We start from the raw sequence: 14451 nt of genomic DNA, 5'->3' as shown, positions 1-14451 counted from the left end.
TCTTGGGTGAGGTTTGGCCTGGGGGCTTGGAAAAAGTCAAAGTCTTCTCTCACTTTTGCAGGCCCCACATGGTAGTCAGCGGTGGTGGTGGCACCCCTGACTACTATAAAAGATAGTACTACCACCACTATAAAAGATAGTAGTGGCACCACCACCACTGCCACTACTATCTTTTATAGTAGTATAGATTACCTGCAAAGGTTAGTATTTGAGGGTGAGGCTGAAAGTTTGTTTTTACATAGTTATATATTAATCTGATCTGGATTCTTTTCGGAGTGTTTCATCTTGCTCTTGTCTCCCTCGTGGTCCTTGCTCTCCATGGTTAATTTTGCTTGTTTCATCTGGTGGATGCATCTGAATGGATCATTAGATGTGAATTCGTTTAGCATTTTGATGTTTCTTGTCTGTAAAGTTGTTTCTTGTAGTTGCTTGCTGCAGTAGTGCTTTATATCCGGTTTTTCTTGGGCCTCTCTTTCTTCTCGTTTGTCATGGCCCATTCAGCTTTGACTCATTTGGCACTGGCAGGCTTGTTCAGATGTTCAGATGTTTTTGACTGGCACCGGCAGGGGGTTAATCTCCCTGTATATCTACATATCACATAGCATAGTTTTGTACGTTTCAATGATGTTTGTGAATGTGCGATTCATGCATTTTGGTTTTGCTTGTAGCAGCTGATTTGGGAATGATTTGTTTTTTTTTTTTCGAACGGCCATGAATGATTTGTGAAGAGGTGAATAATTCGACTGTTTAGAAATGAATGGTTGATGATCGCGTTGAGTTGGTTTGTTTTGGTACACTGGTGTTTTTTTTAACTGGGTGCATAACTTTAACCAAAGATCTGCTATCCAAATGTTCTCAGATGCGGCTATAGCAATAAAATCCTTGATGTATTTTTTGGGTTAAAATGGTAAAAAAAAAACAGTACGGAAAATAGCAACAGTTTTTGTGAGCTCAGATTCGGAATAGTGGATGGGGGAATTTTTTTTTTATTTGCTTGTTTGACTGCATTTTGTTTTTCTCGATGAGTGAACTTTAGATATATCAACAACGGTTTGGTTTGCAAGTTTTGTAGATGTTGATATGGGGAATCTTTTGGAGCAAGTAAATGCTATATCTCTGTAAACTTTTTGGAGCATTCATTAACCGATTGAGTTTGGTTATTAAATGTCTTTATCTAGCTACACATTTTGATTTAGTCTCTATTTAGCTTACTCAGTCCACACAATGATTTTGGAAAAAGACATATATGGGCATCTTGGTTAGAGGATGACTAGACATAGAGCTAACTCTAAACATGAATGATGTTTCTAAAAGACAAACAATAGGACAATTATGGCAAATGCCCCGTCCAAACGAATATGTTTGAACATTGTTAATGCTTTGTGAAATCCTTTTTATTATCCCATCAATCCCTAAAGAGCTCACCAGGCCCACATATTCTTCAAATCTTGCAGCTGCTGGCTTACAGCAGGCAATGTGTATGCATTTTTTTGTATGCTTTTACATAGGGTTTTAGGTACATGTGTTGGAAATTTATCTCTAGGTATTTTATCTTTTGGTGATTTTAAAAGTACAGAAAAAATACAATCATGGGCAATGTCAGTAACAAATATGCACAGTAGATTTTCCTGTTGCTAGGTAAATTGAAAAAGACAGGATCCTAATCTGCTAAGGATGCGATGAGCGTGGCGCGATCCATCTCATAACCATATATATTCCTACATGCATTGTAGCCGCCACCATCTGCCAGCTTCTCGGCTGTCCCCTCCGCCAGCTTGTTGACTGCCCCCTCCGCCACGTTCACCGCGAAGACGCCACCATGTTGGGCGTCCCCAATGGTGAAGATCACCGTGCCGCTCTTCTCACCGAACCACCGGAGCTTGATCGGGGTCTTCGTTAATGCCACCGCGAGGTCCGGTACTTCAACGTGCACGTCATACATGTCTCCATGGTCGTCAAACTTTGTCTTCAAGGAGGATAACACAAGGGATGCTGGGCGACGAAACCCCGCATAAATGTAGCGCAACTCTCTCCCGTCCGGCGACACCCCAAGTATGCGGAGATCCTGCTGATACCAGTATTCCCCATACGTGTAAGGCACCGAGCACACGTCCATGGCTGGGTCCGATAGCCGCACGCCGATCACCTCCGAGCACTGGAAGGGCCAGTAGGCCACGCCGCCGACCACCACGGCATGGCCTAGCCGGCGCAGCCAGTGGTCGAGCATCTTGCGACCTGGCTTCCTTCGCTCCGGGCCCCAGCTGCCGTCGTCCGACGAGTAGCACCGCATAGCCGTGAAGCCGGGGCGGTTGTAGATGATGAGCAGGCGGAAGAAGGAGCGCGACGGCGGCGTGTCGAGGTCGTCGCCGGTGAGTATCGCGCACGCGTAGCTGCCTGGACAGTCGCCGCCGGTGAGGGAAGGGAGCACGGCCGTGTCGCCGGTCATGGGGTTGGAGACGACGAACCGGAGGCCGTCGCTGCGCGCGTCGCGCCGGAGCTCGAACACGACGCGGCCGTTGCGGGACGCCACTGGCTGGGCGTAGTCGAACATGGGGTCGCCATCCAGGGGCGAGAACGGGCCTAGGAAGAACGTCCGCGAGGCGGATGCCGCCGGAAAGAAGCGCGGCTGCGGCGAGCTCGAGGCCGCGAGCCGCTTCCGCCCCCACGAGCAGCGGCCGACGTCGTTCTCCTGTTGGAAGAAGCCGAGGGCGAGGCTTGGGCGGAACCGAGTGGGCCGCGGCAGCGCGCGGGAGATTGTGGTGGCGTGCGTGGCCACGAAGCTGCACCAACGGGGGCACGCCGAGGCGAAGCGCGCGACGTCGGCGGCGTCGGAGAACACGCGGGGCAGTATCTCAAAGAGGACGTCGTCGGGCAGAGCGGTCAGCAGGCCGCCGTCATCGTCGTCGGATCCGGCGCGAGCGTCGTCTCGGCTTCTGATCCGTTGGCGGCACGGCCGACGACGACGCGACAGCCACCCGCCGGTGTACGGCGTGGCGTCGCGACGTGCGCGGGCTCGTCGCAGCGGCGGCATGACTAGCTAGAGCCTGGAGGGTGGAGATGGACGGACGACAGTTGTAGTTGTGCCCGCTAAAAGGATGTTTGGCTGCATGCGCTTCGATCGTAATGGCGTACGTGCATGTTGGGGTATATAGGCCGGCATGTCGAGTCCGAATAGGACTCCAGCACCAACCTGGAGACGGACTCCGTCTCGGACAATGATGTAATCGATTAGCAAAGACGGGTTGAGTTTGTGTAATGCGCAATGACAATGATGTGTGGGACCAGGAGTTGGTGTAATGTGTGTGAGCGTATAAACGCCAGCCTGTAAGCAAAGGAAAAAAAAAATTTGAGGGGAATAACGGCAGGACTGCCGGAATATATTAGACAAAATAAAAGTTATTTACAGACAAGAAAACAACAAAAATGAAAAGAGCATCAAGGAGGTTGGAAAGCCAAGAGTCTTTGATCAATGTCTTGAAGAATTAGGGTGGCCACCCAATCAACCGTTGTGGGATTTTTTTGGAAGATACGCCTATTCTGTTCCAACCAAATGTTCCACCAAGAGGTAATTAGACAACCTAAAATTCTTTGTTGCAAGGGCTTCGGTTGAATGGCTGAGAGAGCGCTCCACCAATTTTTTAAATCCAAATTGTTTGGTAGGTGGTTTTGACCTAATCCCTTCCAAACGCATATTTTGTTCCACACCTTAGAAGTGAAAGAACATTCTTTGAACAAATGTGAGGTGTCTTCAAAAGCCTCCCTACAGAGAGAGCAAATCCAATCGCACGGCCAATGGCACTGTAGGAGGTTTTGCGCGGTTAAAGTTTTTTTTGTGCAGAACGAGCCAACCAAAGAAACGGTGCTTCGGTTCAGCAGGAGCTGTTCAGATTCTTTCAAAGTCAGTGATGGGGAAGGTGCCTTGAAATTGCAACAAATATGCGCTTTTAGAATTGTAAGCTCCATTAGAAGAGAATCTCCAAAGAATATTATCAGGGCGACCTGGGGAAAGCTGGACATTCTGGATGAGAGCTCCTAACGAGATTAATTCTTGAATCTCCTCAATTGTAGTGATTTGCCGAAAACCGAAGATCCAGTTGTTGTTAGCAAGTTCATGTTGCACAGAATTCTTCTTTCTTTTTGCTAAGCTGAAAAGACTTGGGGCAAGATGTTTTGGACATTGATTTGAGAGCCAGTTGTCCTCCCAAAACTGAGCCTTTTTTCCATCTCCTAATAAAATTTATGAAGCAGCTTGAAACAGGCTTTTGTCGACTTGGTCACATGGTAAATCAGAACCCAACCAAGGTTTGTTCTCCTCCTTCCAACTGAACCAAAGCCAGCGAAGCCGAATAGCTCTTGAGAATTTGTTAAGGTCTAAAATTCCGAGACCTCCGATCTTTTTTGGCATGCACACCGTGGACCAGTTAACAAGGCTGCTACCAGGATTCACCTTCTCAGGATCTTCCCCCTTCCAAAGGAAGGATCTGCGAAAACGGTCGATGCGCTTGATAACCTATTTAGGAGTTTGGATCCCTATCATATGGTAAATGGGGAGGGCAGTGAGCAATGATTTTACAAGAGTTTCACGGCCAGCAGAGGTGAAAAATTTTCCTTTCCATCCTGGCAAGCGAGCCCCAATTTTGTCAATCAAAGGAATAAAATCCACCTTCCTTAGTTTGCGCGTGTGCAGCGGCAAACCTAAATAGGAGCAAGGGAAAGATTTTATAGAACCCGGTAGATTTTGAGATATATCTGGAACATTCACCCCATCGCACGCAATTGGGAAAATTTCAGTTTTTGCAATGTTGGTGTGCAGGCCAGAAGCTCTTGCAAAAGAAAAAAGAATCTGGCACAGCATGTCGATATCCTGTTTTGTCGGTTTGACGAAAATAGCGACGTCATCCGCATATAAAGAGCATCGAAACCGGCTTAGCCTGCCTAAAACCGGTGTAAGAAGGGAAAGATCTTCAGCTTTGCAAATCAACCTTTGCAGTGGTTCCATGACAAGAATAAACAGGAGCGGTGAGAGGGGGTCTCCCTGTCTCAGACCCCTAAATTGCTTTATTTCTTCACCTGGTGATCCATTAAGAAGAATCTTTGATGAGGAGGAGGCCAGCAAATTTGAAACCCAGTTACACCATTTTGTTCCGAAACCCAACCGCTGTAGCACCTCCAACAGAAAAGGCCAGCTAATAGAGTCGAAAGCTTTTGAGATGTCGACCTTGACAAAGAGGCATTTCTTCTTTTGCCTATGCAAAGATTTAACCAAGTTTTGTACAAACAGGAAGTTGTCATGAATGGCTCTTTTCCTCACAAAAGCACTTTGGTTATGAGAGACTAATTCATTCAGCCTGGGAGCTAGCCTGTTTGCAAGAGTTTTAGTGATGATCTTTGCAAAACTGTGCATTAAACTTATAGGTCTGTAATAGTCAGCACTAGATGCATCTCCTTTTTTAGGCAGAAGGGTGATGAGTGGCGAATTCAAATCTTGAAAATTAGAAGTGTTTAAATTCCAGAACCAAACAACTGCAGCTAGAAGATCTCCCTTTATTATATCCCATGCCACCTTGAAAAAACTACCAGTAAAACCATCCGGTCCCGGCGCTTTTTCAGGCGGCAAAGAGTTAATGGTAGCCTTAAGTTCTTCTTCTAATATGTCTGCCTCTAGCTCAGACAGATCGAAGGAAGGAAAGCTGATATTTTCCCAAATGAGGCCCAAATCTCTTGGCTGGTTAAGACCAAATCTGGCTGATAAGAAACGGTGGAGTTCTGCATGTTTGTCTGCACTGGAAGTGGCAATCCCATCAAGAGTAGTGAGAGATTGGATGTAATTTTTTCCGACGTCTACAGTTTGCTTTGAGATGGAAAAATTTTGAGTTTACATCGCCCACCTTTAACCAGGATAATCTTGATCTTTGTTTGATACTAAAAGTGCATTAATCCCCCTAGTGGGTTTTGGTGATTAATGACAAATGTGGTTAAGGGACTAATGAGTTTATTGAGTAACTTTCAGGTGCATTAGTCCAAAGGTGTGGAAGATGGATGCTTGGAGACTCCCCAAAAGTACAAAATCAAAGCGGACCGGAACTCGAGAAGTGCATATGATAGTTTATCTTTTGAAATCGAGTTTTTAGGAAAAACCGTACTATTAAGAGGGGTTCCAGGTGATGCTCTGAGATATGTCAAGTGCTCTTAGTGTGAACCAAGTGTCAAGTTTCCCTAGGAGTCATTTTTTGCAATACTCCATCTGTCTAAAAGTGCAAGTCCAGAACTTCCTGTCTTCCAGGTCCGGAAGTTCCGGTCTTGTGAAAAAGATTTTCCTAAGTGTAGTCTGGAAGTTCCTGTCTTATAGGTCCGGAACTTCCTGTCTAGTTTCCAGTTCAAAATTGTGAGTAACGGCTAGATGACGTCACCTAGCCGTTATACATAACCAGCTCGTTCTTTGGCCATTCCACTTTCACTTTTCAAACCTAGAGCTGTTGCTAGCCTCTCCCAAGTGTTTCTTGCCTTCTCCACTCAATCTAGAGCCTAATTCTTGTGAGAAAGAGAGATTGAGAGGAAGGGAGGAAGATTTGGAGATGTGTGAAGACTAGGATCTTGGGTGAGCACTTGGAATATCTCGTGGGCTGTCATCTCGGTGCTTATTACTCTTGAGATGATCTCCTAGACGGTTAGGTGTTGCCCGCAAGAATCCGTTGCATATTGTGGATGTCCCGGGTAAGTTTGTGAAGGATCTCCTCTCCTCCAAAAGGGAAAGAGGTAAGTTAATGAAGTTCTTGTGCTGAGATTCTAGAGGTTTTCCAAGTAGAGCAACCCACACTTATGGCGGATTTCTAGAAGTAGGTTGAGTTGGATCTTAGTGGTCACTCAATTCTAGAAATTTGCCTAGGGGTGTTTGGGGTTGAAGGCTGTGGATTTCCTCTGGGGTTTTTGCACAAGTGAGGCAAGGGGTTAATCGAGACCCAGCTCTTTGGAGCTCCTCAACGGAGAGTAGGATCACAAGATCCGAATTTCAGGAAAAAATCGCTCTTGTCTGTTTCTGTGGATGTTTCTATGATATATTCTCTGCTTAGAATACATGTGCATCATCTTGTAAAGATTGGCTTAGTCTCCTATTTCGAAATTTGAATTTCATCTCTATTCTATTACCTGAAAGTTCCTGCCCTAGAACACCGGAAGTTCCGGGCTTGGCAGACCGGAAGTTCCGGTGTTTCTTACAAGGAAGTTCCAGGTCTGTTTGAATTTTACCGCTGCGATTTGTTTTTAAGTTTTCAAGGACAGCCTATTCACCCCCCCCCCCCTCTAGGCTTCATCAGCACGTTCAGATACGAATTTTATTTAGGACGGCAAGGCCCAAAACTTTAACCTTCAACTCAGCTAGAAGATATCTCTCTTCATCTGTAAGCAATCTTGATTCTTGTGCCACCTCTAGTTGGAAAATCACTTCATTTGCAATTGCAAACTGAAGTCTGATGTCTCCCACTTGTGATTTGCTCCATCTTTTTAGATCCCTAGCCAGCCGACACAATTTCAGACACAAAACAGAGAAAGGGTTTGATGCAAGCAAATGTCTTTCCCAGGAATTTTTGACCACATCCGAGAAACCCGGTATTTCCAACCAGTAAGATTCAAAACGGAAGGAAACTGATCGCTGCGGTGGATCACAGCCCAGCAAAAACAAAGGAGCATGATCAGAGCTAGAAGAAGAAAGTGGGAATAATCTTGTAGCGGAAAACAGGAGGTCCCAGTCAGTGGTACAGAAAGCACGATTGATCTTTGTTTGAGTAGGATTTGGTCCTGTGTTGGCCCAAGTAAAACGTCTTTCGGGCAGAGGGAGTTCTTTTAACTCTAATCTGTCAAGAAGCCCTTTGAAACGTTGCATAAGACCTCTGTTTAGTCTGTCATTGTTTTTATCAGAGGCTTTGTAGATAAGATTAAAGTCGCCTACCAAAAAACCAGGTTGAGAGCATTGCTGGCTTGAGCGACGAGATTTCATTTAGGAAAGAGATTTTTTCAGATTCAAGCTGAGGTCCATACACCACTGTGATAGACCACTGCAGTCCTTCAGCAAGCATAGTGATTTTGGCTGATAAAGAATAGGAACCCAAGAGGACATCTGAAAGAGTGAAGAAATTTTCATCACAGGCCAGGATTATTCTCCCCTAGTGCCATCAGCAGGGAGGAAAGCAAAACTGTTTGCAAATCTCGGTCCAATTGCATGAGAGATGATAGTAGAATCGACAAACTGAAGCTTGGATTCCTGGAGACAGACAATTGTCGAGCCAGCTTCAAAGACACGAGATCTGACACAATCTTTTTTAGCATGGCTGTTAAGGCCTCTTACATTCCAATTGAAGAGTTTAACATCTAGTTGTGACATTTAGAGCTTGGTAGGCAACTAAAAAGACTAAGCAGGAGGGAGGGACAGTTTTACAGCATACTGAAACACATCCTCTCCAAGAGGAAGAAACACAGAGCTGCCTAAACTGGATATACAGACAATAAAACACACTTGATAGTAGCGGTGACAACAACACATTGATGGAGCAGCTGGAAACCAACGGCTGGGCTTGTGCAGGCATGGTTCATAGGAGAGGCGCCCGAGAGACTGGTGGTGTCGCCGACCTCAGGCCGGAGCCACCACAGCTGAAGCTTTCTTTCCAGACTTCAAGTTGATGGCCTTACAGCCACCCTTGTCAACGAGGGTCTTGATAGTCTTCAAAGATGCAGGGGAGAGCGGCTTCTTGAAGTGCTGCAGGTAAAGTTTCTTGACGTTTGCATCAAAAGCAGCATTATTATCAAGAAAACCAAAACGCTTTGAAAGAATTTCTTGGGCAAAAATTTCAAGCCGAGAGCCCAGGCTGCGTTTGCGTGCCAGGCGAGCACTATGCCGCTGAACAGAAGGGAGATTCACCTTGTTCTTGCATGGACGACGCGGGGCAGGAACCGGGGCTGCAAGGAGGGTTTGGGGCAGAGGCGTGGTGACAGAAGCTAGAAACTCCGTCACTCCTCCCCCGTCTTGCTGCTGCCCTAACGGGACAAACTCCGGAGAGACAGCCCGAGGCTCGAGAGTGTCCGGGGAGTACATGGACTCGTGCAGCTTCACTTCGTGCAGCATTGGGTCGAGGTGCGTCTCAAGCAAGTCCAGGACAGAACTCTGGACCTGCAAAGAAACCAACGGGTCAGGCTGCAAAGGCTGAACTGAGCGACATATATGTTGAGACATTGTGCCTGAGTCGGGACTTTTGCTCCTGGAATAAAACAGAGATTTGCAAGGATTGGCGCAGAACTAAGCAGCAGAAGAAAGAGCTTGAGAAAAGGAGAACTTAGAAGGTGATCTCACCTCGCCAGGTTCACGCGAACGGCGACTGCGACTGCGATGCACAGTCTGCTCACGCGAACGCTGACGACCCCGAGTATCTTGATTGAACTGCTGTCTGTCTTGCCTGACTGGTTCTCTGCTGCGGCTGGACAGACGGTCTTTGAACCGGCCCACCAGAGAACGGCTACGGTGACGACCACGCAAACGGTGATCCTGATCATCATCATCATCTTCAGGGTCACGAACAGGCTCAGGTGCTGCACAACAAGCCAGAGGTGCGTGCTTGGACGATCAAAGATGTCTTGCACTCCATAACGCCAAGGGACGGTGATAGACTAGCCAGTGCGAAGGTCCTTTACAATGTCAACATGGATGATGACAAAGTAAAGCCAACCCGGCTTCTCATCGGTTGGGGGAGGGTTGCGGTTGGGATCAAGATTAGGGAGAGGGATGTCAGTTGCAAGGCCTTCTTCATCGGGATCCGCCAGGGTCAGCCACGAAGCCTTGTGGATGAAAGACAGGTCCGAAGTCCACACCCACAGGTCGTAGGTGCGATTGTAGTTGCGCCGGCGCGAGTATTCTTCCACAAAGTGAATAGAACACTGTCGGCCAATCAACTTGCCCACAATCTCCTCCGTTCTCCCGTGCATAGGGATCCCTTCCAAACACAGGCGAACACGATAACGGAACTTCACGCGTTGCCCATGCCTTTCAGCCGACCAGGGGTTGAACTAATAGATACGGCCAGAAGCTGTCTCGAGCCTCTGCTGCCTGAGAAAGGTTTCACGGAGAGCCAGAGAAGAGAGGGTGACAAAGAAATCTTCAGGGTGAAATTTGGTGACTTGGATGTCTCTGCGGTGGATGTTGAAGGCGATGCGAACATCATCAGCAAAGGTAGCTAGGTCTACACTGTCGCCCCTTTCACCCACAGACCAGGCCACGACGGAGCAGGTGGAAAAACGATGGCGAAGGCGCTCAGCTTCGCCGGTGGTAGAGATCACCACAGAGTCGGCGTCAGGACGGAACACTAAACCGTCCATTGCTCCCCTAGCAGAGGCAGCAGCTGAGCGCGTGGACTGATCAAAGGATGTTTGTGGGAGGGGGACAACAGGATTCTTCTCAGGAACAGCTAGTGCTTGTGGAGGAGTGGGGAGCAGCGGGGGCAGCACGGATTTAAAACCACGGCGTTTAGGGCACCTTGAAGCTAAGTGACCCAAACCCAGGCAAAACCAGCAACGCAAAGGCTCGCGGCAGGTGGCGACTTGATGACTAGAGCGCAAACAACGGTAGCATCTCCCAGCCATGCGTTGAAAGAACCGAGCTTTCCTCTGCAGAGCAACTTGGTTGTTGGCCTGAATTGAAGACGGAACCTTTGCACCCTTCCAGCGTTTACTCCTCACAATCTGCCAGCTCTGGTCAGGGGCTGCAGGAATCACAGCACCAGGAGCAGGGGGTTGCTTCGGATGCTGGATGATCCGTCCACTCTTGAGGATACGGCAATCTTGGCGTTGGGAAGGAACAACCTCAGCAAAAGTCAGCCTTGCACTTACTGCTCCTCGAGCTGCGACCAACAAAGGGGCTGCAGCTGGAGTAATGGTTGGGGGAGGATCCGCGGCAACAACTTCGGAGTAAACGCATAGAGGAGGAGGGGGATCCATTGATGAACAGATCTGAAAGAACTCGTCCGGATTTTTTGCAGGGAAATCTGAAGAAATTGAAGGCGACTTGATGGGGGAGGCATCCTGGCGCTGCGGGGAGCGCGCTGGTGGCAGGGAAGAAGAGCGAAACTCGCGAACGGCCGGATCTGAGCCGAAAATTTCGCCGTCTTCCTGGATCTGAGAGGAGCGGATTTGAAATTTCGTGACGGGGGGAGTGGAAATTTCTAGGGGGGGGGGCTAAAAGGAGGGATGGGCTTGCTGAGCTACGGGAGGATTGGGGTTGCTCGCCGGCTAGGAGCGCCGGCGAGGATGGGTTTCGCCTGTGGCGGGGGTGGGTGTCGGGGCTTAGAGACGGAGGCATCTTTTTCCTTCAGAATAGGACAGAATCCGTCATTGCCGCGTTGTATAGTTGCGTTTCCTTTAAAGGAAAAATTATCAAAGAAATGAAAAATCAAATCCCGTCCTTTGCTTCTCTCTCGTGCTCTGCTTTCTCTTCTTCCTCACGTCTCTGAATTCGGTTGGATATCCGGCGAACTTCGCCGCCGGCGATCGGGGTCGTAACATCGCCACCGCACGGACGTCGAATCCGTCGCCGTCGCCGTCTCTAGGTCTGGGTTTCAGGTGTTCACGGCCTGGGAGCAGAGGGATTCGATCCATTCACTCAGGGGTAAACAATAACTTGATATTTCATAAAACTTTTTTTATTTTCATTTGTATTTGTTTAACAAAAACATAGGACCTACCAAACGGGCGTTAAATGGGGGCAAACAGCTGGCTCGTTTTTGAAAAATAAGGGTAAAACTGCAAATCCTAAATAGTAAGGGTAAAATAACAGTTGAGGTTGAAAGTAGGGGCATGTATGTAATTGTCCCTAGTTATTTTGTGGACGGAATTCCCAAGTATCTATGCGCGCGGATGGTCAGAACCAGGGAAACTGAAGCGCAACTCAGGAGCAGAACAACAGGAAGTAAGTTTCACTAGGGAGCATCAGAGTGAAGGATGAACAGAGAGTTGGGGTGTGCTCTGTACTGTATCGGAGATGGAATTTACATTGCAAGAGAGAGATGTTAGAAGAGAATAAATTTGATCCAACACGTGATTCACTGCTCTGCCCATTACCGTTATCGGAGTAACCTCACGTGTGCTCTGTACTGTCGAAGATGGGATCTACACTGCGAGAGAGATGTTAGCAGAGAATAAATCTGATTCAACGCTGATTCATAGCTCTACCTGTTACCTAAATCTGATTCAACGCCGATTCATAGCTCTACCCGTTACCAGAGTAATGTCGCTCGTCGGTTACGCCTTGTTCATCAAAACGAATCGTGACGTTGGGAGAGGAATCCGTCTCGCTCGTACGTCCGCCATACTTGAACAAAACGAATCATAATGTTGCGAGAGGAATCCTTCTCGCTTGTACATCCGCCATGCCACGCCTTTGGCCCGGCCCGACGCACGTGTGACAGTCCCACCACCACCTCACCGCTCAATAGGTGCTCTTCAATAGTAGCCTAATTAAGTTCAGATCCCTCCACGTTGATTTTCAAGGTGATATTAATCCTTTAACATTCGTTGTGGGCCTATGGGAATTTATTTGTATTAAATTGAGCCTAGCACATTTAATCTAACAGGTCGCACACCTCGCCGAGGCCACCCTAGGTTGCTTAAAGGACGAGATACTGCACCTCCGCACCAAGAAGCGCCCCTTTGATTTCCCCTAGCTAGCCCGCTTGTTGCGCCCTACTCCCACTCCCACCGCCGCACCACCCGCACGCCGATGAGTGATGACACCATCGAACACATCAAGTTGGCCGTGTCCTATGCTATCATGAGTGGTTCCTCTACCGATGTTGTTACTACTCCCATCACGTTGAGGGGCTCGTCGGGATGCACGCCATGTCAACACATGGTGGCACACACGGAGCCTAAGTTCTGGAACAATAGAGCTGTGCGGCCCTCTGCGGCGACGAGGACGAGGGCAAATCTAGCCAAGGAGAAATTTCTTTATCCAACATAACACCATTAGCTTAAAATGTGATAAAAGTGACACGGATAAAATAAAATATGTGGCCTATGCTTCAGGTCCAAAGAAAAAGTTTTTTTACTATTCTTTTATGGTTTGTTTCTTGCACTATGGATCGAATTTTCTTCATTTTAATCACTGTACTTCTATACTAATTAAAAAAAGAAACAGAAAAATGAGCCATTTCGCCGTCTCCCCAATTACCCATTCTGTCTGAAACCAAGACGCGTTGCCGCCGTAGCCTCCGCCGCCGCGAATGGACTGGTCGGGCCTCCCCGGCGACCTCCTCCGCCTCTTCTCCGGCCGCCTCCACGACCCACTCGACTTCCTCCGCTTCAGCGCCGTCTGCCGCGCCTGGCGCACCGCCACCGCCGCCGCAGCAGCCTCCCCTCCTCCCTTCCTCCCATGGCTCCTCACCCGCCCCGCCCCCATCAGCCCCACCGCCGGCCCCTCCCTCTCCTTTTACTCCCTCTCCTCCGCCGCCCTCCGCTCTGTCGCCGCCCCCTCCGCCACCTGCTCCCTCCTCGGCCACACCAACTCCCACCTCCTCTTCTCCGACCACGGCCCCCTCCTCCTCCTCCTCCTCAACCCCCTCACCGGCGCCGACCTCCCCCTCCCGCCTTCCCCCTTCAATGCCTTCTCCCCCATCACCCAGGGCTACTACCTCCCCGGTCCCGACTCGCCGGTGGTGCTCTACGACACCAGGAGGATCTTCTTCCACCACCCCGGCGGCGGCGGGTGGACGACGGTGCCGGTGGTGGACCTCGTCGCCGAGAACATGTACCACGCCGGGAAGGTGTTCGTGTGCAACGACCGCGGCCACCTCACCATCTTCGACGCCGCCACGCTTGCCGTGCTCGGTGAGCAAGAACACAGAACAAGCAGGAGAATTGCTGGAGGATTGCTGTGCATTGGAGGTTCACCGGCTAGAGATTGCGGGGGAGAAATCGCGGTGGGTTCAGATGAGGAGCATTGGAGACAGAATGCTGTTCGTTGGTCTCTACCAGGGATTCTCGCTCCGCGCCGCGGATTTCGCGGGGCTTGAGGGGAATTGTGTTTACTTCTTCAAGATGGACAGAGCCAGCAGGTCTTTCATCTACCGGTTCAGGATGGAGGATGGCCAAATCGAAGAGTTGCCTGGCCCCTCGATGCATGCTTGCACTTGGTTTGTGCCAAGTTTGTCATAGCCCTCGTTCGTGGACTTATAAGGTAATCTTCAGATAGTTTTGGTCAGGCGTTCCTCTTTTTGGTTTGAATACATTGCTCCAATATAATTCATGAAAATGCTGCTTTAAGACATGCAATTTTCTTGTGACATGTTAATCGAATGAAATGTTGGCTGATAATTTGCATCATAAATTGGAACAGCTAGCTGATAGCTGTGTGATTGGAATGTAAAGTGTAGGTACTGCTAATCAGACTGATAATAGCCTTCATTCTCTTCACAAATG

General features: G+C 48.7%; 2 protein-coding genes across 2 annotated transcripts; one reads left to right on the top strand and one right to left on the bottom strand.

Moving 5' to 3' along the window:
- Nucleotides 1-439: 439 nt before the first annotated feature.
- On the bottom strand, nt 440-3031 carry LOC127752702 (uncharacterized). The gene has a single exon (XM_052278101.1). The coding sequence runs from the start codon at nt 3029-3031 to the stop codon at nt 1661-1663; it is 1371 nt and encodes a 456-aa protein (XP_052134061.1). The 3' UTR covers nt 440-1660.
- Nucleotides 3032-13256: 10225 nt separating this feature from the next.
- On the top strand, nt 13257-14187 carry LOC127786081 (uncharacterized). The gene is given in 2 exon segments (XM_052313407.1): nt 13257-13864; nt 13866-14187. Coding segments are annotated over 2 exon segments (930 nt in total).
- The last annotated feature ends 264 nt before the right edge of the window (nt 14188-14451 follow it).

Source organism: Oryza glaberrima, chromosome 10 (genome assembly GCF_000147395.1).
Source record: "Oryza glaberrima chromosome 10, OglaRS2, whole genome shotgun sequence".
In the NCBI taxonomy this organism is placed as follows: domain Eukaryota; kingdom Viridiplantae; phylum Streptophyta; class Magnoliopsida; order Poales; family Poaceae; genus Oryza; species Oryza glaberrima.
Note: the sequence above shows the minus strand (reverse complement) of the source record. Positions and strands in the feature narration are given on the sequence as shown.

What these genes read in the sequence shown, in the direction of transcription:
- LOC127752702 (XM_052278101.1), bottom strand. Translation starts at nt 3,031, where the DNA reads ATGCCGCCGCTGCGACGAGCCCGCGCACGTCGCGACGCCACGCCGTAC.